The sequence below is a fragment of the Solanum verrucosum genome, unplaced genomic scaffold, assembly GCF_900185275.1.
Source record: "Solanum verrucosum unplaced genomic scaffold, falcon-dt-bn FXZP01000145.1, whole genome shotgun sequence".
Taxonomy (NCBI): Eukaryota; Viridiplantae; Streptophyta; class Magnoliopsida; order Solanales; family Solanaceae; genus Solanum; species Solanum verrucosum.
This window is the reverse complement of record NW_026020698.1, coordinates 1,102,092-1,129,706: the sequence shown is the minus strand read 5'-3', so window position 1 is coordinate 1,129,706 and position 27,615 is coordinate 1,102,092. Positions and strand designations below refer to the sequence as shown.

The 27,615-nt window shown below is 35.1% G+C and overlaps 3 protein-coding genes across 9 annotated transcripts in view; 2 read left to right on the top strand and 1 right to left on the bottom strand.

The window, feature by feature from the left end:
• Window positions 1-27,615, top strand: part of LOC125812370 (GPN-loop GTPase 3) — a 267,756-nt gene that overhangs the window by 55,230 nt on the left and 184,911 nt on the right. For 2 of the 6 annotated variants that reach the window (XM_049491877.1, XM_049491870.1), the window contains exon 1: window positions 12,763-12,773. The exons of the other annotated variants lie outside the window; for them this stretch is intronic. The gene's annotated coding sequence lies outside the window, so the exon portion shown is untranslated. Of the gene's footprint in view, window positions 1-12,762; window positions 12,774-27,615 lie in introns of those variants that run through there. 6 annotated transcript variants of the gene reach the window in all.
• Window positions 899-5,501, top strand: LOC125812369 (cytochrome b561 and DOMON domain-containing protein At3g07570-like). 2 transcript variants are annotated; one of them, XM_049491868.1, is made up of 4 exons: window positions 899-1,164; window positions 1,238-1,643; window positions 4,811-5,094; window positions 5,182-5,501. In XM_049491868.1, exons 1-4 carry the CDS (start codon window positions 1,006-1,008, stop codon window positions 5,410-5,412), a joined length of 1,080 nt encoding a protein of 359 aa, XP_049347825.1. In that variant the 5' UTR covers window positions 899-1,005; the 3' UTR covers window positions 5,413-5,501. The 2 variants fall into 2 exon arrangements, with proteins under 2 accessions (XP_049347825.1, XP_049347826.1); XM_049491869.1 differs by having other exon boundaries at window positions 5,207-5,279.
• Window positions 15,941-27,615, bottom strand: part of LOC125812372 (uncharacterized) — a 38,541-nt gene continuing 26,866 nt past the window's right edge. Inside the window, exons 4-7 of the mRNA XM_049491881.1 lie at window positions 23,319-23,433; window positions 21,941-22,023; window positions 17,378-17,439; window positions 15,941-16,366 (exon numbers count right to left, since the gene is read on the bottom strand). Of these exons, the coding sequence (XP_049347838.1) occupies window positions 16,252-16,366; window positions 17,378-17,439; window positions 21,941-22,023; window positions 23,319-23,433 (375 nt within the window). The 3' untranslated portion in view covers window positions 15,941-16,251. The remainder of the gene's footprint in view (window positions 16,367-17,377; window positions 17,440-21,940; window positions 22,024-23,318; window positions 23,434-27,615) is intronic.

Here is a 27,615-nt window from a genome sequence, read left to right as displayed (position 1 = left end):
CTCAACATTACCTGAGTACTCAACTTTGACTGAATATTTTAGAACAAAAGAGTTGTTTTGAATGATAAATAGGCAAAATTGAGCGATTCATTTGTCACATAAAGTAGTTTAGTAATTTCGTGATACTTGCATTAAGTTGGACGAGTTTTTCTTTACACAGAAAAATTTAATGATCCTGGTAAAAAGTGAGTGAAATTACTCCTTTTAATTGATGTAGCTGAAATTATTATTATTTTTCCTTTTTGACCATCATATTATAAGTATACTTGGACGTGCTTTTATGCAATCTTTTATCATTGTTTTTAATCACATGAAGTTGTTTATATTGTGTTAAAATTTCAGAACTAATTACCCCTTTTTAATTCCTTCAGATGTTTTTGGAAGGGTGGGGTGGGGTCTTACTTTATTAGAAAAATTATTTTTAATTAGACCTTAGGTTAACATATCAAAAGCAGCATGAAAAGGAAAGTAAAATATTTGAATTTGGTGAGGTATGTTTGGGTGCTGGAGGTGATAGGAGAATTCTGTTAAGTTTATTTTTCTTCCTATTAGAAACTAATTTACGGAAAGAGTGTTACCAACTACTAGCGTGTAAGAGATATTGTTATTGGTAGGCCAAAGCAAAAATGCAGAATCTCATGTCAATAATAACATCATTTTTTTTCTTTCGCCTTCATTACTATTGGTGCCAGCCAAGTCCAACAAAGGGATAATTGCACCTTTGATCCCTCAATTATTAGTAACTTTGCAAGCTTGATCCTTGTAATCATTGATATGTGAATATTTACCTATTCAATGAATTACAAAGTGGTAAGCCATTTAGTTTTGGATAGTATATTAAATTGGTAAAGGTTGGTAGCCAACTATTAGCAGAAACTAAAAAATAAATTAGTTAATATTATAGTCGAGTACCCACTCCACTCCGTATAAAGAAATGACTAGTTAATACTCCATGGAGCATCATATATCTAATGTAAAATTATTATTAGTAAAGATAGAGAAGAGATGAAGGTTTTTGCGTTGTTGTTGTTGTTGGTGGTGGTGCAAGACGTGAATAGTGAAGATTCATGTACCTCCAGTCTTAACCTAAAAAACAAACCTCTCTTTGATATTTCTTCATTTCATTGTGTTTCAGTATGGGATGAACAAGGGTATATACTGAGAGTAAGTAGAAGAGTATTTGTTATAGTGGCTTAATACATACATACATACTAATTTCTTTTGTTTGTGATTGCAGTATCTGCAGACGGATAGAAAAGTATGGAGTTTCGTTATATCAGCACCAAATAGCAATTCATTCATAGGGATGGGTTTTTCAAAAGATGGGAAAATGGTGGGTTCGAGTGCAATTGTTGGATGGGTAAGCAACGATGGGTCTTCCACCATGAAAAGGTATTTTCTAGGTGGAGAATCATCGGCGGAGGTTGTGCCAGACCAAGGGAATCTTCAATTGGTGAATATGACATCTTCCATTATAGCTCAGAATTCAACGATTTATATGGCTTTTCAATTGAACACGCAAGTCACACCCACAAATCGACTAATTTACTCCCTCGGTCCTATGGGACGCCTACCTTCTCCCGTCAATTATCAATTGTCACAACATCGTGCACATATCTCCACCTTCTTCGATTATAACTCAGGTACTCCTCTATTATCATACCCACTCACTTAAAATAGAAATCATTTTGAATCCTTTATTTATCTCAAATTACCTATAGTTGAGCCCCTAAAATGGTTAGAAAATAAATTAGGATATATGGACGGACGGGGTAAATAAATTCAAAAACTCTTCTTTGTTTATCTTTGATTCCATAATTCCAACTTCTTTTTAGGTATTTTATAATCGAAATAATAATATGGATATTTTTAGATCTAATTATTATTGGTATGAATATTTTTAAATTAAACTATTAACTTTAAGAGTATTTTTAGATCAAACTGTTAACTGATAACATATTCGTTCAATTACATATTGTTCAAGGACAGGTTTTATGATTAAGTTAAATTTTGTGAAAAATGCCGATTAGAGTAATTGGTTAGTCAATGTGTTAATTTATTACATAAAGACTAAAGTCAGTGTGGGGCCCACGGCAAGTGATGAACGCGTTTTGTATCTGTAATGTCATTTTCGAGAGAAAGCAGTGTAACTAGTAGTATTAGTTTATCTCCACGTAACCAACTACTTTATCAACCACTACTACTAACTACACCCTATTTTTGAAATAAATTTTCATTTTACAATTATTTTTCTACGTTTTATTTATAACATTAAATACTATTTTTGAAATTATTTTTTAAGAATTAATACTGAACATTAATTAATGAGGATAGTGTGATAAAATATTCATATTAATAATTATTTTTTTAATAAATATGCCCAATTAAACGGTAATAAGTGAAAATGAATGAAAGAAAGTAATAATACCACCAAAATATGTTGGTAAACATAATATTTTCACTAATTAATGAAGACTTGGAATATAACTCCGGATCATTGTTTTAAAAAGTGGCACGGTCTTACTATGCGAGGCGTGCGTAAGCTTTATGTATTTCTTATTTTTAATTTATATAATAAAATAATTAAAAACATAAAAGTTATAAAAAGTACATTAATAATACTTTTAGAAAAATTTAAAATACAATTAAAGAAAAATTCATTAAAAAAAAAACTTCTACCATGATTTTATATTAGTATAAAGGAAAAATGGCATACTATACTCTTAACTTTTTTATTTAGAGTTGATATACCCTCGTTATAAAAGTGACTCATACATATCATACCGTTACAAAGTGGTTCACATATACCCCTTTTATCTAATGAAAGTGAAAAAAATTGATTTAAATTTATTGTTTGGATTTTTAAAAAAAAATTCATGTAGGGGTATATATGATCCTTCTCAGTTCTCACACATGTTTTTTTTTTTACTTCTTTGATTATTATTATTATTATTTAAGTTTCTTATTCTTATTTCATTTTTTTTCCGCATTTTTTAGTGTAAAATATGAGAAATAAATAGAAAAAAGTGAATGAAAAAAAGAGGAAAAAAGTAAGAAAAAAATTTAAAACTAATTTTCTTGTGACTATATAGTAATTTATTTTTCACATATGTAAAAAAAATTGCGGCATCTACGATAAATTTTACAAGAAAGTTAGTGAAAAAAAATTAACCATCAAAATAACAAATTTAAATTAGTTGTTGAATCAAAGAAGTCGAAAAAAACGTGTGAGAATAACCAAATATAACATCTACATGAATGGTTTTTTTAATAAAAATTTTTAAAAAATTAATTTCAAATTAATTTTTCCACTCTCATTAGAGGAAAAGATCATATGTGAGTCATTTGTTTAATAATAAGGATATTTATGAGCTTTTTTAATAATGAGAATATATCAATTCTAAATGACAAAGTTGAGGGGTATATTAGGTCCTCTTCCCTAATATAAATAATCCAATGATATAAAAGCTATTATGAGATGCAAATTAACTCTAGCATCTTAACTTTCAAACAATAAAATAATCACAATTTCTAAAAACATATTGTTATCATACTATGCATTTTTTTCTAAATAAAAAATAAATTTTATTAGTTTATAATTAAATCATCACTTCTTCCACGAATAAAAATAAAATTACTTTTAAGTAGCAATTAAAATAATAAAGTATAATATTTTTGAGACACAAGACAAAAACATGATGATTAATGACAAACGAAGATGTAAAATTTAACTATGTATTTTTTTTAAAAATGTTAAGTGATATTCAAACTCAGAGTATTCTCAAATAATGAATATGTAATATTACAACTTGCTATTTGAATTACTCTTAATTTCTTACTTCTATAGATGAAAAAAAATCATTAAGCATCATCATTCATCTAAGAAATTTGATATAAAATTTGTATAAGAATTGTTAGGCGAGTTTCGAGCATTCGGCCTGTTTAGGACGCGCAATTGGGTGTTTAGGATATAGCCTCACAAAATTAAGCCCCACACATTAACCTCAAGACATTTTGTGAGTGGCTCATCCGAATGAAATTCCAAGACTACCTTTTAAAACATTGCTCTGGAGTAATGGAGAATTACAACTAAGGTTCAAATTTTAATAGAGATGTACAAAATTATGTGACCTGTCTAAAATATGTCTATGCTTATAGGGGTATCAATGAGACGCGGTTCGGTTGGTTATTTTAAAAAAAGTATATCATCTCAATTTTTTGGTTATTTTATAATGTATAACAAAAATTAAATTTTTTAAAACCATCCCAGTCATATCGGTTTCTCTTCGATATTGATACAGTTCGGTTAATTTTATTTTTTTTTACTTTTAAAATATCATCTCAAAATATATTATTATCAAAATATTTATTTCGCAAGTATGTTCTTGAAGAAACACTTCAATTCTTCACCAAGAAGTCATGAATGTAAAACCTCATTGCTGTTTTGTTTGATCTTAAACATTTAATAGGAGTGCTTGCATAGATTTTATCATATTGTTTGATGGAGTATCTATTATAGTATCTTTTAAATAACAATCCATGATTTTATTGAGAAAATGATATAAATCAATTCGATTCGGTTAGATTTGATCGATTCGATGAGTTTTTCATATTCTTTTGACACCCCAATATGGTTATGTTGGTGATGGAGGTACAAATGTGTGGTGGAATAGTTCATGTGGCCAATTAGCTGACCTGACATGCATCTATATATGTTGGTGAGAGGGAACACATGCAAAATCACACTACATGTTTACTTTGAAGTGGGAGAAGAAATTAATGAATTAGTACTTTTGAATGGTTTAAACAGGTGAAAGTAAATCAAAGAGCCCTTATGGAAATCTTAGGAGAAGTCATGGAGTGTTGAATATGTTGAGCTGGGGTATTTTGATACCAATTGGGGTCATGGTTGCTAGATACTTTAGGCAATATGATCCAATATGGTTTTATTCTCACACAACTATTCAATCACTTGCCTTTCTCCTTGGATTTGTTGGTATTGTATGTGGTTTCGTTCTTGAAGATCGTCTTAGCGCTCATGTTGATAAACACAAAGCACTTGGCATCTTCATTCTTGTTCTTGCTTGTTTGCAGGTTTCATTTCTTCATCTACCTCTTGATTTTTACTCTTATGAATTATTAAAATACTTATTAATTCATATATTATGGATTGGTTATTAGGTGATTGCATTTTTGGTTCGACCAGGAAAGGAATCAAAAGTAAGAAAATATTGGAATTGGTATCATTACACACTGGGAAGGATTTTGATAATATTGGCAGCAGCAAATATTTTCTACGGAATCCATTTAGGAGGTGCAGGCACTGCTTGGAATGTTGGTTTTGCTGTTACCCTCGTTGCATTCTTCAGCATTTCTATCGTTCTAGAAATAAGGTTGTGGATGACAAAATAAATTATTCTTCTTCATATTTCTCCAACAAATTAAACTTATATATATATATATATATATTCAACCAAACAAATGTTTCTAATTCTTCCTAACAAATTTTCTCAAAGATTAGTTTTCAAATCACTCAAATTTTTATTTGTAAGAAAATATGTAGAGAAATTTTGATGTTGAAAAAGTAAGGTAATCCTAGATATTTATAGCCAAACTTCTGGATTGAATTGATGCCTGTTCATACAAAAAAGTTGTCCAGAACTTATTTGGTGTCTGTTCGAAAGGAAATGTTTGTTTGGAATGAACATGACCTTTTAAAATATATTTTTTCGTGAACTTTAAATTACTTTTGCCAATTAGGAAAAACGAAATTAATTTATGGTGTTGATAAATAAAATTGTCTTAAATGTTTTCCCAAAAATGTTTTCCAATTTTCTCATATTTGATTGGCTTAAATATTTTTTTTACAAATAAACTTATTTTCCTCAAATTTAAGGAAAATGACTTCCCTTTAAAAGTAAGAAAAACATTTTTCAAAATCATTGTGAACCTCACACCTCAACTTTCCATCCTAACTTAAGTTTCAAATATTGACATCCAATACTAATCCTAGATCCGACTCCTGATTCTCAATTCGAGACCAGACACTTGACCTCGATTGGAGACCCAACTCCCGAGTTTTAGATTGAGTCATAGCTGAATCTCAAGTTAGAATTAGAGGTCAAATTTTGAGTTAGGGTTGGGGTCTGGTCTCGAGTCTAGGTTGGGTCTTGGGTCAGGGTTAGGTCTCAGGTCGAGGTCGAGTCTCAGGGTCGAGTCTCAAGTTGGGTGTTGAGGTCAGGTGCCAAGGTCTGGTGTCAGGGTTGGGGTCAGGTCTCAGATCAGGTCTCGGGGTTGGGTCTCGAATCAGGTATTAGGTTGAGGTCGAGGTCGAGTCTCGGGTCCTGGGTCGGGGTTAGGGTCGAGGTTGGGTCTTGGGTCTTGGGTCTCGAGTCGGGATCGGGTCTTGGGGTTGGGATCGTGTCACGACCCAAAGTACACCCTATACGTGGCATGATGAATAAGACCCTGAAAGATCCTAAACAAGCCACTTGATATAAGCATGGTGTAAAAGTAATACAACAAGAGAGAATAGGTAACATAAGTCTCATATCATATAAGAAATCTAAACATAAGTTCGGAGTACTATACTATGTCTGACATAGCCTATCTTTCAACATAAGAGTGGTTCGGACGTAACCCATACACTACGTACAAGTCTGAAACGAAAAGACAATAAAATAATTAAAACATCCACGACAATAAAATAACCAATTCGATGTGCTAATAGAACAATCCAAGCTATCTACGAGCAGGAGGAGGAGCATCAGACATTATATTATGAGACAAGCTAGTACGATGAATGTACTAAGTATAGGGAAATGCATAAGATGTAAGCATGATAGCATGATGAATGTAAACATGATATGCAAGACCAAGTAAAATATAATAAAGCTTTGAGAGACTTTCATAAAACCTTTGAAGAAAACATAATTTATTTGTGGGATATTTACCATTAACCAACAATAAGACAATGTGAGCGATAACATGGAATCCAACATGACCTCACACCAAAAAGGAGAATCTACTTGCCAAGGTAGAACTCCATCACATTCATTATTTGTGAGAAAACCTTTCACACATCATTGACACTTTATCTTAAAAGCATCCTTTAGCTGTAAATCATTCTATTAATAAAACATGCATAATTCCTAAATCAAATTCATGATCATAGTTTATAATGTCATAAGATTGTTCATAATTCAAGTTCATGAAATAGACATACCCGATGAAATCAATTGAAATTTAGATAGAATTGAATCAAATCATGCACAATAAGATTGAATATAAAAAATTGAATCATAATAAATAGGACTCATGGAGAATGACATGAAACCCTAGTGGAATTGTAAGTACCGTAAATCCACGGTACATCATTAATATAATAAAATTGTCTTCGAGTGCATACGTAACATATAAAATATTTAGAATCTATTTTCTTTTGAACATTTTTAGGTTGTGTGTTGTATGAAGGAAAATGTTTTCCAATTTTCTCATGTGGGGTTTCGGATTGAGTGTCGAGCGTTGGATTAGGGTCCGGCAACGAGGTCGGGTCTCGGATCGTGTATCACATCTTGGGTCAAGGTTGGGTCTCGGGATCATGGTCGGGTGTTTGGTCGGGGTCGTGTCTTGGGTCAGGTGTTGGGGTCGGGTGTGGGTTTGAGGTCGGGGATGGGTCTCGAGTCAGTTTTCGGGGTTAAGACAGGGTCAAGTCGGATTCTAGTTCAAATATCGGGTCCCGTGTCGATAGTAGTGATCATGTTCCGAATCATGTGTCGGGGTCAGGTGCCGGATCGATTCATTTAAAAAAATATAAAATAATAAGAAAGCATGTCTATTTTACTTCATTCGCATTTGTACTAAATAATTAATTCAGAATACTTTACGCAGAACTAGGGGTGTCAATGGGATGGTTCACTCGATTATTTTTATAAATTATATCATCCCAATTTTTTGGGTATTTTATAATGTATAACCAAAATTAAATTTTTTAAAACCATCCCATCATATTGGTTTCTCTTCGATATCGGTACAGTTCAGTTAATTTTCATTTTTTTTTTACTTTTAAAATATCACCTCAAAATAGAAGTACTATTATTAAAATATATCTTTCGCAAGTATGTTCTTGAAAAGCACTTCAATTCTTCACTAATAAAGTCAAGAATGCAAAAGCTTATTGTCGTATTGTTTGATCTTAAACGTTTAATAAGAGTGCTTGCATAGGTTTTACTGTATTGTTTGATGGAGCATATATTATAGTATCTTTTAATTGTAAACCGAATTAATTAAAGGCTAATTAATGAGTAAAGACCCAAAGTCGTCCCGTCACCAAAAGCCTAGGACATATGTTATATTTATATTAGAAAAATGTTATAAAATATATTTATACATTAAATTTAACATATTGTTAATATATAAAATATATTTACATACACGTGAGGTTATTCGGTTAGGTTCAAAAAAAAATTGTTTTTTTTTTATAAATTAAAAGATTATCCCAATTGTTCGGGATGGTTATACACTTAAATAAAATTCCACAGTTTTATTGGAAAATGATATAAATTGATTTGATTCGATTAAGTTCGGTCAGTTTTTCATTTTATCTTGATACCCCTATGCAGAACAAAATAAATTTCTCTCATTTATCCTTATCTTTTCCCTTGTTAAATGATATATACATGATAGGAAATAATTAGAAAGTAAAACTCAACTAAATACAACCTTATTTTTTTTATTATTCTTTTTAACTAAGATCATTTAGAAGTGCGAGGCATGAAAAGTTCACTAGTATTATACAATTTTGTAGAACAATATAAAACATATATAAATACCTCTAATGCACTTTTACATAAAGTTGATACTTTGAGTACAATAAGTATATACTATTGCATATTGAGTGTACAAATGTTATTGCGAAAAAAAAGGGTTGTGAGAGTGCATACTGAAAATATGGTACGTAGATGCAATATTTTATGTTGAACGGTATATTTTTAAAAAGTTTCCTTTGAGGTGGGGGTACAAGAGATGATGCATTTGCTTTGCAATAACAGCTAATCTTGTTTACTATTTTTTTTCCCCTAGCATTCAACTAGTACGTTGGCGAAGGGTGGAAGAACTTATTTCTTCTCAACCCTAATTTCTTCTGATTATTAGCTACTGGAATGACCAATTCGGCCGCAGGCCAGCCCCCTGTTGCTGGTCAGGCTTTGCCTCTCTATTCCAATATTTCGTTTTCAATACTTCAACATCCCAACAGTTTGCCGGTGAAGGAAGATAACAATGATGGACCCTCACAGGTGAGTCTTGGAAAGGTAAACTATGATGAACTAGTTAAGGACTCAACGCCCCCATCGAAGAAATCATGGTGTGGTTCCACCAATCCAAATGAAACAAATTCAATACGCAGAAGGAGTGCCCAGAGTCACATGGACGTAGGAGGAAGTGAATAGAATAAATGTACTTGAGAATCTACAATTTGCAGTTATTGGTAAATTCTTTTATGGATGGCCAAAACTAGATGATCTGAGAGTGCAGATTCCTAAGCAATTACAGATCAAATGAAATTGTAATATTGGTCTGTTAAGGAATATACATATATTAATCAGATTAAGCCAGATGGAAGATTTCATTAACATAATGTCAAAAAATGCTTATTACATTATTGCTAAAGATGGATATGCGTATCAAATGCAGCCGTTAATCTATGATGAAAATTTCAAACCAGAGGAGGAGACTACTCAAGCTATGGCTTGGATTTCTTTCCCGCAATTTTTGCCCACTTTTATGGCAAAGCAACTTTGTTCTCATTAGCATCGGCTGTGGGGAAGCCGGTGCAATTGGACTTGGCAACAATTTATAAGACACGCCCAAGTTGTGCGAGAGTCAAAGTTCAGGTAGACCTTATTGAAAATCTTCCGGAGTGGGTGGAGATAAAAGTAATTAGTCCAGGAAAGCAGAGTACAAGGATTGAGAAGATCAAAATCTAGTATGACTTGTTACCTAAGTATTGTCGCACCTGCAAGCTGCAAGGACACAATGAAGAAGAATGTAGAACAATTCATCCTGAATTAAAATAAGCTAGAGAACAAGAGGTTCAAGAGGAAGGGGAGCTACCTCAACGTCAGGCTCAAGAGAAATATCAGAAGATCAACAAGAGACATAAAAAGTTCATCAAAAAATGGTGTCCAATTAAAAAGGTTTTCATCATGGATAGGATTGAAGAAGCAGAATCCAATGGTAAAAATATAGTGGCGACTGTCAATTCTTTTGATTGTCTGGCCGATGAGACACAACAAGTTCAAATAGTTGTGGAAAATTATGAGCCAGACTCAATGCAAACATCAAACAAGGTAGAGGTACAACAAAGCCAAATCAAAAAATCAATGAAGAAACAAATTAATACAGTGTATGAAGTATCCTCTACTGCTCAAGAGATTCAGGATAACAAATTAATTAGCAGCAATATATGCAGCACACATGAGGATATTCAGGGCGAGTAATCAAAGATAGAAGAGGTGGACAAGACTACAAACCTAAGGATGAGAAGTTAGCTCAAGAGAACAAGCAACTAATGCTTAATCAAAGCAGTCAGATCAGTAGTAATAAAGAAGTAGATAGTAAGAATGGGGAACAATTAACATGTATCGGTGTCCAGCAATCCACTGCGAATGCTAATGTTGAGTACCCTATACCACTACAGATGATATCTACAAGCCCTCAAGAGTCTTTAGATTGTACAACAATGGAGCACACATCTCCCCATTATTCCTTATACAGAGAAAGATTCTCCTATGCAATACCTACATGAAATTGTTTCACATCAGTAGTTGCATGAAGTTAATATATGTGAAAGTACAGAAAGCAGGGTTGATGGGGTGGAGGATAAAGATGACCATAATAATAATATCAATTCTAGAATGATTGAAAGGGAAGCATGATTATCTCCTCATGCAATCTCAAAAGGATTGAAAGGTACAAATAAAGGGGAGAACAACAAAGTTGAGAACAATGGTATGATAACAAGAACATCACTGAAGAGGGGGGGGGGGTTAAAACTGGTGTTAAATGAAGTACAAGCTCTTGTGTGAAACATTAGATCTGTGAGAACTCATAAGGCTTTTCACAGAGTCCAAATGTTAAATAGACACCATAAGTTCTTCATGATTGCATTACTAGAACCATTTCAGGACACAAGGAATATTAAGAGTTTTAAGAGGAAGCTGGGGATGAAGTATGTTAATTATAATATTAATGGAAATATTTGGGTATTTATACAAGATCATATACATGTGGGGGTAATTGCTGATTCTGAACAACAAATAACATTGCAGCTAACCCTAGATGATGGCATACAAATGGTTACTACCCTAGTTTATGCCAAATGCTCTGCTCTTGAAAGACTCATCTTATGGGATGATCTTTATTCCATTTGGCATCATTTGACCCTTCCATGGATGGTAGGGGGCGACTTTAATGTTAGCATGAGTGATGAGGAGAAAATTGGGGGTCTACCTGTATATCCTCAGGAGTTTGAAGATTTCGCTTTCTTCATAAACTCATGTGATCTGTTTGATGTCCAGGTTATAGGAAGCCCATTCACTTGGTGGAATGGTAGGGCTGATGAGGCTTGTATTTTCAAAAGACTTGATAGGGTAGTGATTAATCAGGCTTTGGTGGATGTTGTTGGTGCTGTAGAGGTTCAACATTTGGCCAGAATTGGCTATGATCATGCACCTTTACTTTCTACTTGTGGAGGAGATCTTAAACAGTTCCATAAACCTTTTAAGTTTCAGAGTTTTTGGACAAATAGACATGATCTCAAAGAGGCTGTTAGGAGAAATTGGGTGGCTGAGAGTTCAGGAAATGTATTTATTGACCTCAAATCTAAGCAAAGGAGAACCAGACAGGCTCTGACTAGATGGAGTAAGGAAAAAATTGGGGATATTTTCAAGCAACTTATCATCAGAGAGGAAATTGTGAGAATAACGGAAGAATTGTTCAAAGAGTTCCCTACTGCCTCCAATAGGGTGGTTCTTCAAAAGGCCCAAGCTGAGCACAAGAAGTACTTGTAATATGAGGAGGAGTTTTGGAAACAAAAGGCTAATTTGCAATGGTTTTTTGAAGGGGATAGAAACACCAAATTTTTTCACCATTTGGTAAAAGGAAGAAGAAAGAGGTTGGGGCTAAAGAGCATGTTACTGGAAGATGGAAGGTGGACTGAGGGTGATAATCAATTGGCTTTTGAACCTATAAAGTTTTACCAACCTCAATTTACTGTTAATAATAACAATGCGGAATATTCACTCCTTCAGAATATCCCTAAGCTGGTCTCAGATTCTGACAATTAAGCACTGAATACAGTACCTACTGAGGAGGAGGTTAAAGGAGTTGTATTTGCACTAAATGGAGATAGTGCTCGTGGGCTTGATGGCTTTTCAGGTCTGTTCTATCAATATTGCTGGGATATTGTGGGTCTTGATGTTATCAAAATAGTGCAGGCGTTCTTTGAAGGTAATACTCTACCTAAATCTATTACTCATACTAATTTAGTCTTGCTCCCTAAGAAAGAAATCATACAGACCTTCTCAGACTTAAGGCAAATTAGTTTAAGTAATTTCTTGAACAAGGTCATCTCTAGAATCATACATGACAGGATAAAAGATTTTCTTCCTAAGATTGTCTCCCAACATCTATCTGGATTTATGAAAGGGAAAAAGTATTTCTAAGAATGTATTGCTTATTCAGGAGATAATTACTGATATAAGGAAGAAGGGAAAACCTGCAAATGCTGTTTTTAAGCTTGATATGGCTAAAGCTTATGATAGAGTGAATTGGAGATTTTTTATTCAAGTGCTAGGAAGAATGGGGTTTAACAGTTTGATGTTAGATAAGGTTTGGAAGTTAATTGTAAACAACTTGTACTCCATTATTATTAATGGGCATTCTCATGGTTTCTTTCACTCTTCTAGAGGGGTGAAACAGGGTGATCCCCTATCCCCTGCTCTTTTTATTCTATCTGCTGAGGTGTTGACAAGAACTTTGAACAATCTATTTGAGGATAAAAAGTTCAAAAGTTTTGGCATGCCTAAATGGAGTAAACATCAATCATCTTGCATATGCAGATGATACAATCATTTTCTCATCTGTTGATCCCGTCTCTTTGAAATTGATTATGCAGACTCTTGAAAGGTATGAAAATGAATCTGGCCAGATGATTAATAAGCAGAAGAGTCAATTCTTTATGTACAAGAAGGCTGCCAGAGGGATCATACAAGAAGTGGAGAATATTACAGGTTTTGCTAGAGGAGATTTCCCTACCATGTACTTGGGATGTCCCATTGGACATGCAAGAAAGAGGAAGGTTCATTTCTCTGAACTTATTAAGAAAGTACGAAATAAACTACAATTGTGGAAGGGGAAAGGTTGTTCTTATCAATAGTGTCCTACACAGTATTCCTATATATCTTTTGTCCTCCATGGTTCCTCCTAAGTGTGTGATTCATGATCTGCATAGAATATTTGCAAAGTTTCTATGGAACTTTAGGGAGGAGGGGGGAAATAAGCACTGGTATCTTGGGAAGATTGCTGCTTACCAAAAAATGAAGGTGGTTTGGGATTCAGATCTCTTTTTTATGTGTAAAAGGCTTTGTTTACTAAATTATGGTGGCAATTTAGAACCAAAAAGTCTTTGTGGACTAATTTTCTATGGAACAAGTATTGTAAAACACATAGACCCCAAGTGGTACATTGGCAAGGGGGTTCTCAAGTCTGGAAACTTATGTTGGAAGCTAGACATGCTATGGATCAAGACATATGATAAGAAACAAAATGTGGTCATTCAAGTATTTGGTTTGATAACTGGACTCAATTAGGGGCTCTTTTCTATTATCTTCTTATATCAGACCAGCACTATAATACTTATGAAGATGTCAAGCAGTTGTTGATACAAGGTAAGTGAAACAATGAACTATTGATGCAAATATTTAATGAAGAAGTGGTCAATCAAATTCACAGGGTACTGGTAGCAGTAAGGAAATCAGAAGAATGGGATAAGGCCTGGTGGATGTTAACAAGCAATGGAAAATTTACTATTAAATCTGCCTGGGAGGCATTAAGAAGGAGAAGTTCAGATCAGGAGGAGATGAAATTCATTTGGCAAAAGGGAATTCCATTCAAAATCTCCTTTTTCATGTGGAGACTTTGGAAGAAGAGAATTTCCATTGGAGAAGTTTTGGTAAAAATCAAGGTGGAAAGTGAAGTGAAATGTTGTTGTTGCAATAGTAATCATCAAGAAACTATTGAACATCTTTTTGTTCAATGTCCAAATGCTTTAAAACTATGGTAGATGTTTGCTGGGGCTGCTGGTTTGAAATGTTATGGTGTTCAGTTGAAACAAATGTGTGATATTTGGTGGAAGTTTGAGTGTGCTTCTAAACTTAAACCTTTGATTGTTGTTGTGACTAGTTTTATTGGGTGGCAACTTTGGAAAAGAAGGAACAAAATAAGAAATGGAGGCAGAATTTCTTTTATCTATATGGTGGGGGAAATCAACATAAACTTGGTTATGTTAGCCAAGTATTTGTACCCTTGGTTAGCTGATATTCCTGATAATTGGCCTTTAATGGTCAAGTTCTTTGATGTTTACAGACCAGTGATATCTTGTAAAGTGGTGAGATGGACATGTCCTGTAATGGGCTTCAAATGTAATACTGATGGAGGATTGGATTCTTTGACAGGCAACTTTTCTAGTGCATTTTGTATTATAGATGTTGCAGGCAACTTTGTATATGCAGAAACAAGAAATATTGGAAAGGAATCAGTGCTAATGGCAGAAATGAAAGCCCTAATGTTTGGGCTAGAGTATTGCTGCACTCACAATGTAATGCCTGTTGTTTTAGAAACAGATTCTTTGATATGTAAAAGGGTACTTGATGGAGTGTGGGAAACTCCATGGAGTATTGCAATTGTTGCAAACTACTTAAAGAGGGTATTAGCTATTAATTGGGGCCTTAGTCAAACATATTTACAGAGAAGGCAACCAAGTCGTAGATTTTTTTACTAACATAACTTTTAGTTTTGCAAGTCCAATGGTGAAAAACTTCAATTCTTTCAGAGAAATACCAAGTAAAGGAAGGGCATTGTTAGAACTCAAAAAACTGGGCACACAATATATGAGAATAAAGAAGTGTCAAAATAATATGGAATCTACAGCAAGCAACAGAACACCAAGAACAACAACCAATGATCCGATTAATGATTGAAGGGCACGGCGACAAACAGTCTCCGATAAAAGGATTGTTACCTGAAATCTGCATCTCCGATATGACATAATTAGATTCCAAATCAGATTTCTTTGACAGTGGTATTAGTTCCTCTGGAGCTCAACCTGTTAAGAATGAAGAAATGGAAAGCTAACTATGTCTTAGAGATGAAGATCAATCCCCGAGAATTTTGATGCTGCCCATCGATAGAAAAGGAACCCGCAATTTAGTGGTAGAAGAAGTCTTCATTGAGTATGAATTCATGGTATTCATGAGACTTGTGAACACCTAAGGTGAATATCTACTCGACCGCAAAATTGTGCTTCCAAAATCTCCAATGCCAGCTTGAAGATCTCTTCCATGGTGACTTTTCAAGCTTCCAGAGCTACTGTCTCTTTCCTTTTTTAGTTGTCTTCTCTATTTGTGTAATTAGATATTGCCTAAATTAAGTTTGGGCTTGGGTTACTTTTGGACCCAAGCCATGTAAATTGTTTACACCATTTTATTTTTTAGTCGATAAATGGGCTCGACCCAATCCATTTGCAAAAAAAAAAAAAAAAAAAAAACTAGTACGTTGGCTTCATACAGAATTTTCCAATCTACTATGGTTGCTTAATAATAAAGGTACAAACGAAGAGTTATCCAATTTCTTGTCTCATATGAAAGGGAAAGAATTTGAATAGTCCATAGCAATGGTGTATTGCAAGTTTGCAGCAAAAGCATAGGATCTGAACTTATTTGCATCCATTGATTTACAGAAACAAGAATCCCTCCTACACTAACTATATTTACATGCTAGCTCAACTACCTACTTAAGTAAATCAACAGCAAATCACAAAACTAGATATTAACTAAGATGAGCAAATGGAGTCCTAACAAGCCAAAAGGAGCTAATATTGATGCATATTTCCACAGGAATAACCTTTGACTAGTTTATTATTCTTCAGTAAACTGATAGAAGCATCTACAGTAACCCCAAGCCTCATGGATCTCATGATTTATTTGGCAACGGTGGTCGAGGTGGAAGGATTAAACTCGCAAGTTCATCATTTAGCTTTACAGGGAGGGGTGGCATCTGCTTCATTATTTCTGGCATATCGTTCAAGCTGCAACAAATAGTTTTCTTAGAATGCAGTAGAAACACAACCAAAAAAAAAAAAAATATCAAGTAGAATTTCATTGAAGGTTACAAAAAGACTTCGTCAAATACTTTTGTCTACAAGTTCTTAAGGAGACACATTGAAGCAAACATTTCAGTTGAGGGCGATCAAGAAATCATGCATAAAAACATCCTGTCAGTATAAAGTAAAAAGACATACTTCCTCTGTTCCTAATTACTTGTTCACTTTTGAATTGACACACCTATTAAGAAAACAATAATTGATACAGTGAGTTTACCATTTTACCCCTATTAATTATGAAGTAGATGAATTAAAAACTAGTTCTACCATTTTCAAAGTAATTAATTGAGGGTATAATGAGTAAATTTTTTTTTGTCCTTTCTTGATTTGTCAAAATAGACAAGTAATTAGGGACAACTAAAAAAGGAAATGTGGACAAGTAATTAGGGACAGAGGGAGTATTAACTAATCTGGAGACCAATAGGAGTCAAAAGACATTCACGAATTGCTAAATGCTCATCATAACAGTTGCTCCCTCCATTCCTATTTTTGTGATACAGTTTGAATGTGCACAAAATTTAAGAAAGAAAGACTTTTGAAACTTGTGGTTTAAGACAACATATAGATATTTATGTGGCTATAAATCATCTCATTAAGATAAATTGAAAGTTTAAAAGTCAAAATCCCTTTTAAATATAGAAAGGTATAATTCTTTTTGGGACAAACTAAAAAAGAAACTGATCATGTAAATTAGGACAAAGGAAGTACAAGTACAAGCCATAAATGATGCAAATAGATTACATAGGAATGAGAAAAATAAGATAAAAGAGCACGCATGCAAAAGTATCACTTAATAAAGCATGTATTCCCCTGCAACTAAGATTCCTTTATGCCAAAGAGATGGCATAAGATTCACTGCATGTACTCACTGCAAACAAAAGCATGCACGCAAACAACTAACTACAGTGAAAAGGGAAAGAATAATCCAGAACATACTCATTTAAGATGGTGAAGATATTGTTTCGAGCTTGAGTGAAAAGGTTAATGTTTTCTTGGATCTGCATGGAAACCAAAAACAAATGTTAATACTACCAATAACCAAAGGACAAATGATGCTTTGCATTGCAAATTATGAGGAACAATCCATCCACATGGATTTAACACAGAATACAACTGACTTGACCTTAGTACAGCATAATAGGAGTAATTGCAACGTACTATGCAGGGGGTGCGTGAAATAAAAAGAGGGGATCTCACTGGCAAATATTATTCAAAATTAAAAGGGTGTAGCACACCCAATAAACATACAGAGAGCTTAGGAATGATGTTTACTGATTATACTGCTGATATTTAAGGGAATCGGTAACAGATAAAATCAGAGAAAGTAAGAACAGGGGAGGGTACGAGAGATAGAGAGAGCACAAGCATGTGGGGAAGGAAGATTCTAACAGATTTTCCTGCCTATAAAATGCTGCCACTATACTATTTAACTATCCCCAAAATTTTATTCAATAACCACCCAAGGCCATCATTCCGTGCCTCATACAAAGTCCAATCCTTGTGATTGTCTCCTCTTCTTGCTTCTAAAGATTTAACTGGCCAAATATTTCCTTCCATGGTTAGCCCATCTCTCCTGCAATTCCGTCTCCACTTTCTTGCATGACAATACCCCCAATAAGAACCTTTTCATCAAGGTTCGATAAAACAGCCTGCTCATTCCTGAACTTCAATGGTGTAATTTGATGGTCAGGCATTCCAACATCTTTGTAGCATGGAAACATAGAAAACATGGTAATTCAAGCCTCATTTGGTAAATCCAGTTCATAGGCCACGTCTCCAATTCTCTTAAGAACCTTAAATAGACCAAAGTAACATCTTCCAAACTTATGGTAGGGTTGCAATCTCATAGACTGCTGTCTATAGGTATTTAATTTCACAAACGCCCATTCTCCTACTTTAAACTCGATATGGTGTCGCCTCTTATTAGCAAATTCCCTCATCCTTTGATGAGCTTTAATAAGATTGTGCTTTAGCAAATCCATCACTGCATTACGTTGAAGCATATACAGCTCCACCAGTTCAAAGGCACTACTGCTCATGACATATCGAACAATAGTAGGAGGTTCTATAGCATAAAGGGCCTGGAAAGCTGTCATCTCGGCAACTTTCTAGTACGTTGTATTGCACCAATATTCGGCACAAGGTATAGGTGTCCATTCATGAGGGCTGTCACCCATGAAACACCGAAAATACTGCTCACAGCACTTACTGAGAGCTTCAGACTGACCATCCATTTGCAGATGATATGCAGTGCTCATAGATAGGGGTTTTCGTTGGAACCGGTGAATTTTTTCCAGAAGAGAGTCCATAAGTTTGGGATCACAGTATGTGACAATGACCTCGGGATGCCCATGTAGCCTAATAATTTCAGAAGCAAACGAAGAAGCCATAGTTTGAGTTGTTAAGGTAGAAGGAAAGGCAATGATTGCCCATATTTGGGTTAGCAGTCAACCAATGTCAAGATTGTTTCCTTCCCTTCGACTCCAAAAGGCAAGTAATACATTGGTACCTCCTCAAACACTAGGGCTGACACAGTAAAGGTTGTAAAATCCTTGCTGGCTGTTTGAGCAATTTTTCATTTGTTAACGTACTTGGCAAACAACAAAAGCCTGAACATCCCAGAGCATTCATTTCCAAAAGAAATTGGATGAGATGAGATGAAAGGTGCATGACACACCAGCATGGTTACCAAAAGGAGTAGAGTGGAACTAATGAAGTAATCGTGTAAATGAGTCGCATGAAAATAGTGGGCATAGTAGGGCCAACCCAAAATCCAAACTTTTTGGATATTTAATTTGGACTTTGGATCTTATTTTTAAAACTAAGGATTTTGGATTGGATATTGGATTTATGCCTTATATTCAGTCCTATCTATATCATGTGTCCTAGAGCTAATAAGTCCAATTTCCAAAGGTCCAATAGATTAGCACTCTATGGCCCTAACCATTATAATTTTAAGTCCAATTTGAAATTGCACGACATGACCAGTAAGGTGGCCTCAATCCTTGCTAACCGTAGAAAGTTAATACATTCTAACTTGATTTTAAGTTTTGTGCACTGTCAGTGTATAGTTTTTTTACACCATCCGGTAGCATTGACCTGCTATAGCAGGTTATTACCTTTTTACTTAAGTAATTTGCCCCCTCTCTTAATCTCTCTCTCTCACCCTTTCAAAACATCCATTTCCTAGGTCTCTCAAATTATACAAAGATCTAATCATTCATTTATGTTCTCTGCCTTCATGTGCCCCATGTGTATAATGTTCACCTGAAATCTTGATGTGCTCTGACTGTTATATGATGATTTTCCAATAAAGATTCAATATTATTACATGGCTTAATAATATGATTTAAGTTTCCTTTTCTACAAGTTCTCTATGTATTCAATTTGCATGATTGATTTCTATTATAAAGCATTTTGAATTAGATCAAATTGAAGGGACCTTAATTCAAACTAAGGAGGACCTATAATCAAGAAGTTTCTAGAACCTAATTATATTTCCATGATCAACAAATGAGCCAAAACCTTTATAGTCATTCATAATATAATGCTGAGAATTTGACATGAAATGATCAGTAGTAAACAAATTGGAATTCTGCATAATTAGTTAAGAGAATAAATAGGATTCTACTTGCCTTTGATGTTTTTTTTTAAACTATAATTATATTTAAAAAGATAATAAGTATTACTACTGTGTACTTAACAAAGTTACCGTGGTTAATTAGCTTTTGAGATTACCTGATGATGTAAGAAGTTTAGTACACTGACCCTGACGGTGCACAAAAAATATTCGCCACCTAAAAATCAAAGGCCTCAGGGGTTGACCAAACCATCCTAACTCCACTACATCGACTTGTGATGTGACGTGGGATGAGAGAAGCTAGTAGCAACATGAGGTAAGAGGAGCTTGGTGCAACAAGTACGAGAAGATTCCACCATGGGAGGATGGGAGGAAAGAGGTGAGACGGCAATGTTGACATATGGAACACGTCTTGTATCCATCATCGATTGTTATCCATAGAAACTCAAAATTATGCTTATTCGCAAAAATCCAGGTTGGGTTTCATGGGTCTACCTACAAAGGGTCATCAAGGGAGGGGTTCTTAGTGGCCACTATGGTGGACAAATTATTAAATGCACCAAGCATAACACACCCAATAAACATACACAACGAAAATTACAGGAACAAGGTTTATTGATCATATTGCAAGTTTTACTGTATTCGGTAACATATAAAAGAAGAGAAAGTGGGAAAGGGAAGGAATAAAGAGAAAGGGAGCGCAAGTGGGAAGGAAGATTCTAATAGAATTGCCTGCCAACAAAATATTGCCACAATACTATTTCACTATTCCTGTTTATTACCCATTTACATACCTAAGCCCATCAACCGGTGTGTCATACATAGTCCAATAATCTTTGTGATGGTGTGCGTTCTCTTTTGTCTTCTCCACACAATTTAATTGGACCAATATTTGCTTCCACAACTAACTTGTCATCCCTTGCAGGTCCGTCTCCATTTTCTTCATGCCAAGGGATCTTGCTAGCAAATATTAACAGGCGAATAACGGAATGAAGCTCAATGTGTTCAAAATCTTTACCACTCTTGATTTTTTTGAAAGTGGTAACAATCTTGTACGGGTACATACTCATCTATCTTTACCACACTTGATCTGAGCCAAAAGGTCGAGAAACGTACTACTATTGAATATCTTTATTAGTGATACAAATCTCTGGATTTGAATTCAAAGAATAATTTCTCTCATGAATTCTAGAGCCTTAACTACACACAGGGTTCGCAGAAGTCAAAAGCAATCAAAGAAAGCATGTAGACTACAGAGTTTCTGATTTCTTATCAGAAAAAGGACTTCCAAGAATAGAACATAATGAATACAACACTATCTCTTTAAGAATTGAACCTTGCCACTGCAGGAGACAAGAATGAGACCAAGGTCTAGTTTACCTCAATTCCTCCCATTGGAGGCAAGGTTTATTTATGTAAGCTGGTTTTCCTTCATACCAACGAATACTTAAATATGCCCCCAATAAAATAATCCAAGTTTATATTCACAGAAAAGAGATCAGAGGTAAATTATTAGGTTTTTCACGGAAATAATATTTCCTTCATCCCAATTTTTATGACACTTTCTAGTACATCTTAAAATGTTTGACATGATTAATGCAACTCTCATTCTTTCAAAATTCAAATTCATTTAAACAATTCAACTCATGGTTTGATGTCTCCCCCGTCCTAATGACTTGCCAATTATTTTTAAGAATCTCTTGTTCTCTTTACTAATATAATATGCAAGTCAAATTTCCTCAAAACTCCATTACCATTCAAACTACATCACATTAACATATAATCAAATGGAGTAAAAGAAAAAACAGAAAATGACTCTTATGGCTTGTTCATGTATTTGGTCCATTACCATTTTGTCACCTTTCACAGAAAAGAAGGTGAGGTAGGTAGGAATAAAATTGTCAGAAGCATCAGCTGACCTTAAAAACAGTAAAATTTGCAGATATTTGATCCAATGCCTGAGCGTTTTGCTCAAGAAGCTGTCCAGTGGTACCACCAATGGCTGCAAAAATTACAAGATAGACACATATTCCTCAGAAATTCCACCAAAAAATAGAAGAGAAACGAAAGAGAACTCAGAAAATATACAAGGTTACTTTACAGTTGCATATCACAACAAAAATACTGATTGTTCTTTTTATTCCTTTATTCCATTTTGCATCTAGTGAGTATTGTAAGTGCACAGCGAAAAAGAGCATTCCACGATTAATTCATGGAAAAGGACAGCAGATATTCTCCATGTTACATGATATCCTCTCCATACTACATGCTATCTTCTAGGCTACATTCCTCTTTACTGCATATCGAATTTCAATAAGAATAGAGAAAATACTTTTCTTATTATTCTCCACACTAAATGAAATCTTCTACGCAATCACTGAGGGACTAGTTCTTCCAAAGTGATAAGCAGCATTCCTGATTATTTCCAATGTAATAAACTTCTGAAAATCATGACTTGGCTTTTCAAAACACACAAGTTAAATTCTCAAAAAAAGAAGTTAGAAGGAAGGAGGGACAAAGTCTCTAGTAACAACACTTTAATTCTGCATGAAGAGTACAGTTATGGAGTTACTATTAAAAATAAGAATGGAGGACGGTAGCACTTAAAGGAGATCTAGTTTAAGCTTTTCACTATCAGAAAATAGATTCCCGCTGTTTAATCCATGTGAGAACAATTTGATTATCGTTGTTAAATCCTATAGATTAGCACAACAGAAGTTTAGAGGATTCCCCTAGCCCTAGGTCTTGGAGTTCAAAGTACTTGATAAATGTCAACTTTCAGAAATACTAAATTGGCAGATAATCAGACATGTCAATAGAGATTCACACTTCACTATGAAAACAAATGAAAATTAGATGATTGAGCTTATTGAGTTTTGCATCTCAACTGTTCTAGCTTTGAGCATTTACTTTATGTGCTTATTTTCAACAGACGTATCCGAGAACAAGTGTAATCTCAGGGAAATCTCAATAAAGGCATACCTTATGGAAAGAAAGAGAAGTTGAATTCTAATGTCTAAAGGCCTTTGTATATTCACCAAGCCGTCATGCACAACTAATGCCACAAATTATGCTCTCAGATTAGGCATGAAGCAGGCATAAGGTGATGTGCTAATCATATTCCCTATCCATTTCATCTTTCCAATTACATAAACTTTCCTCTACATTCAATTCCAGGCATGTCTATCTAGACTCGCACACAAAAGCAAGACTCCCAACATGGTTCTTTTGATATCTTGTTCTCAAATTTCACTAGACTTTTTAAATGTAAACTCAAAAGAGTGAATAAGGAGCAACCTTTGTAGGAAATTCCGTCATCACTGTCCATTGACATAACAGATTGAGCATAGGGAGGACCATTTGCACGATTAGCCACATGAGAAGATTTTGGCATAGAATCAGTGACCTTTTCCTACAATCAAAAAACAAGGGAAGTATGACAAAGAAGTGTTATTATTCGACAAAAGTACCAAACAGGAGAATCATTAAAATGCTGCCAAATAAGCATAATTTTCTGTAAGAAGTCGTAGCTCAATTGCTTATAAATTTTTTTCCTCAGTTTGAAAAAAAATGGATGATCCACAAGTAACTTGAGCAAATATCTCAATTAACATCCACTAAGCTGTCCAAAAGAATCTGGACTTGAAAGAAATCATGGCACCAGTTCAAAGATGTGCACAAGCCCTTAGCATTCAATGAGGACTTATGAATCTGGTATTGAAATAAACCATAGATGCATAGCAGTCCAAGAAGGCGCATAAACCATTAGACATTCAATCAGAACTTAGATAAAAGTGTGAGTGTCATTTTTTCCCTAAGAAATTAAGACTGCAAGATTTTATAACCCCCAGATTTTGGGCCATTCAACCAAATGACGGCTTAAATAAGGGTGAGTAGCTCTAACAAGCACTGAAGCAGAGTTTTGTGTATCAAGAACGACAAAATTGGAACGAGCCCTCCATTTTTTCTCAATCATCAAAACTTACAACCTGCAAATCAAAGAGGAAAGGCCATAATTTTTGTTAGGGTGGTTTAAGTCCCACATTGGTTGGGGAATGACCGGTGATCTTCTTATATGGAATTGGGAAATCCTTCCTCATGAGCTAGCTTTTTGGGGTGAGTTAGGCTCAGGTGCCATTTCAGATCAAGACCCATCTCACCCGATGTTGGGCCCCCAATTTAAATTGTCCATGCTTGAAATGTCCAGCCTTGGACGTGAGGTGAGGTGTTAAAGAATGAATAAAGTCCCACATTGGTGGTCTCCTTATAAGGCTTGGGCAATCCTCATTTCTTTGAGCTAGCTTTTAGAGTATGAGCTAGGCCCAGAGCCTAATTTTACATGGTATCATAATAAAATCAATTCCCATTTGGGCTCCTAGTCCAAGCTCCAATTGGGCCTGGGCATGAAAGGAATGTTAAAGTAGGTTAAAGTCTCACACTGATTGGGGAGTGAACCGGTGGTCTGCTTATATGGACTCAGTCAATCCTCCCATCATGAGTAAGTTTTGGGGATTGAGTTACGCTAAGGTGTCATATCTTTATAAATTTATTCTAAGTTGCTCAAATTTGAGTGTGGGTGTCTGATGCGGGTGCAGATCTAGAGGTCGGGCCCTCTTTTAGAGATACGAATCCATGTATGAATACGGGTGCAAGGATTCAACAAAAATTAATTGAATTATCTAAAAATAGAGTTATAAAACCAAAATTATGAGATATTATGTTGGAGAACTTGAGGAGAACATACTGATCCAGAGGAGAATCTTGGAAGGAGATAAAAGGAAAGGGAGTGACAATAGGAATTTATACATACCAAGGTATTCCATTTTCTTCAATTTCACCTTAACTTTTTTTTTTTGAAACATGTAACTTTTTTTTTTGAGAAAGGTAACTTGTATTATAAACAAAGAGTACATAAGGAGTATTCTAGTAATACTTACATCCAAAAGTTGCTAAAAGAAAAGAACTCCTATGGAGGTCATAAGAACTCTAAAATACTAGGAATATCCTCTGCATAAAACATGTAACTTTGTATATTACTACAACCAGTACATAGGCAGTACTGAGCCATATTTACAATAAGATCATCAAATCCAGCTATCTGAACCTAAATTGAGTCTAGTACATCAATTAGGGAGATAGTGTCATTTGAGTATAATTGATTACACCAAAAACACAGTAGAAACAAGCAATTAAGCTTGACTTTTTGCATGCTCTTTTCTATACTACCAAAACATCTGGAATTCCTCTCCTTCCATATTGCCCACCAAATGCTAGCAGGGACAATTCTCCATCTCTCTCTGCTCTTAGACTGTATTCCAGCTTCTTCCCAACTCTGAATGGCTTCAGTGATCTTGCTTGGCATTACTCATGACATGCCCTTGAGATTTAGGAACAGTCTCCACAGCTGGCTAGTTACTCTACAGTGTAGAAAAAGATGGTTAACTGTCTCAGCAGTTTCCCCACAAAATAGGCACATTGAGCACAATGGAATCCCTCTCTTCATTAGGTTGTCTTGGGTCAGAACTGCTTCCTTAGCCAATAACCACACAAAACATGATACTTTGAGGGGTATTTTGGATTTCCAGATTCCTTTCCAAGGCCAGTTACTTGTCAACTGGTAGGAGTTGTTCAACTAGTTATAAGCACAATTCACCTTGAAAATACTTTTTTTGTTGCCCTTCCACCATAAAGTATCCTGACCACCCTCCAATCCGTTGAGTGGACCAATGGTGTTGTAAAAATCAGCAACTCTCTGAATCTCCCAATCATTTAAGTGTCTTCTAAAAATGAAGTTCCACCCTTGAGGAGACCAGTGATCAAGTATGGACTTGTGCTGGTGTGACACTAAGGTACTAATATCTGGAAACTCTGTTTCCAGCCTGCCAGCCTCATGCCATACATCCCTCCAGAAGTCAGTTCTTTCCCCATTTGCCACTTTGATCCTTGTATTTTTTTTAATTCATCCCACAAGGATCTAATGGACCTTCATACACTTACTCCATAAGGTGTAGTAACAGTTTTGGTCATCCACTAATCTTCCCCTTCATACTTTGCACTAATGACTTCCTTCCAGTAGGCTTGATTTTCATTGCAAAACCTCCACAACCATTTCCTTCTGAGAGGCTTGCTCTGATCAAGTTCTTAATACCCAATCCCCCTGGTCTCTTACCCACTATAACAACATCCCATTTAACCAGGTTATAACTCTTTTTCTCATTATTTCCCTGCCACAAAAACTTTCTTCTGATTTTGTCCAATCTGTCAATGACTGTCTGAGGAATTGGAAACACTGACATCATATAAGTTGGGAGGGCATCAAGGACAGAATTTATCAAAGTAAGTCCCCCGTCTCTGGACAAATATTGTGATTTCCACCTTGCTAACTTCATCTCACACTTTTCTACCACCTTGTTCCAAATCTCATAAGACTGAGAATTGTCTCCCAGAGGCATCCCTAAATATGTTGTTGGCAAAACACCTATTTCCCCTCCCAATATTGCATTTAGATACTCCATGTTTTGCACTTCATTGATAGGGTACAAATAGCTTTTCCTCCAATTGATGTGCAGACCTCAGAACCCCTCAAAAAGCACCAAAATCACCCTTAAAATCTTGAGTTGTCCTTCTTCAGCATCACATAGAATAAGGGTATCATCTGCATATTGCAGATGAGTCACTTCCATACTGTTATCTCCATTTCTGCCAACCTCAAAACCACTCAACCAACCCCTCAACTTTGCAGTTTTGATCATGCTATTCAGACCCTCCATAAAAATTGAAAACAGAAAAGGAGATAGGGGGTCTCCTTGTCTGAGTCCCCTTTGTGCACTTAAGAATCCAGAAGGGGATCCATTAATGAGGACTGAAAACCTCACTGTGGAGATGCATTGTTTGATCCACTGGATCCACTTCCTTCCAAAACCCATCCTCTCCAGAGTATTCAACAAGTATTCCCAATTTACATGATCATATGCCTTCTCCATGTCAAGCTTACACAAGATTCCTGGCTTCTTTTGTTTCTGTCTAGAGTCCACAGTCTCCTTAGCAATTAATACTGCATTCATGATTTGTCTAGCTTTGATGAAAGCCATTTGCTGAGAATCCACTAGTTTGGCCATGACCCCTTTCATTCTCTCTGTGAGAACTTTGGCGAACAGTTTGTAGATACTTCCAATCAAGCTAATAGGCCTGAAGTCTTTCAATTCTTTGGCACCTTTCTTCTTAGGAATCAAGGTTATGAAGGTGGCATTCAAACTCTTTTCAAAAACTTCCTAATCATAGAAGTTTTGAAAAGCTTCCATGATATCACCCTTCACCACCTCCCAACATTTAAGGAAGAATCCCATAGTGAAACCATCAGGGCTAGGGGCTTTATCGATTGCACACATCTTCAAACAGTTTAGAACCTCACTTTCCTCAAAATTTCTTTGTAAATGCATTTTTTCCTCACCATTAAGTGTGGGGCGATTGTTGTTCCTGAATGCAGGTCTCCAACTGTTTGTTTCAGTGTACAACTTCTTGTAAAACTTTACAATTTGCCCTTCTATTCTTGAAGGATCCTGAGACAGTTCCCCTTCTATTACCAGTTGATCGA

Bases quoted from the DNA above. Each gene is read 5' to 3' on its own strand.
- LOC125812369 (XM_049491868.1), top strand. From the start codon at position 1,006: ATGAAGGTTTTTGCGTTGTTGTTGTTGTTGGTGGTGGTGCAAGACGTG. The intron at 1,165-1,237 runs GTAAGTAGAAGA...TTGTGATTGCAG, and splicing joins AACAAGGGTATATACTGAGA to TATCTGCAGACGGATAGAAA. The intron at 5,095-5,181 runs GTTTCATTTCTT...ATTGGTTATTAG, and splicing joins TTGTTCTTGCTTGTTTGCAG to GTGATTGCATTTTTGGTTCG.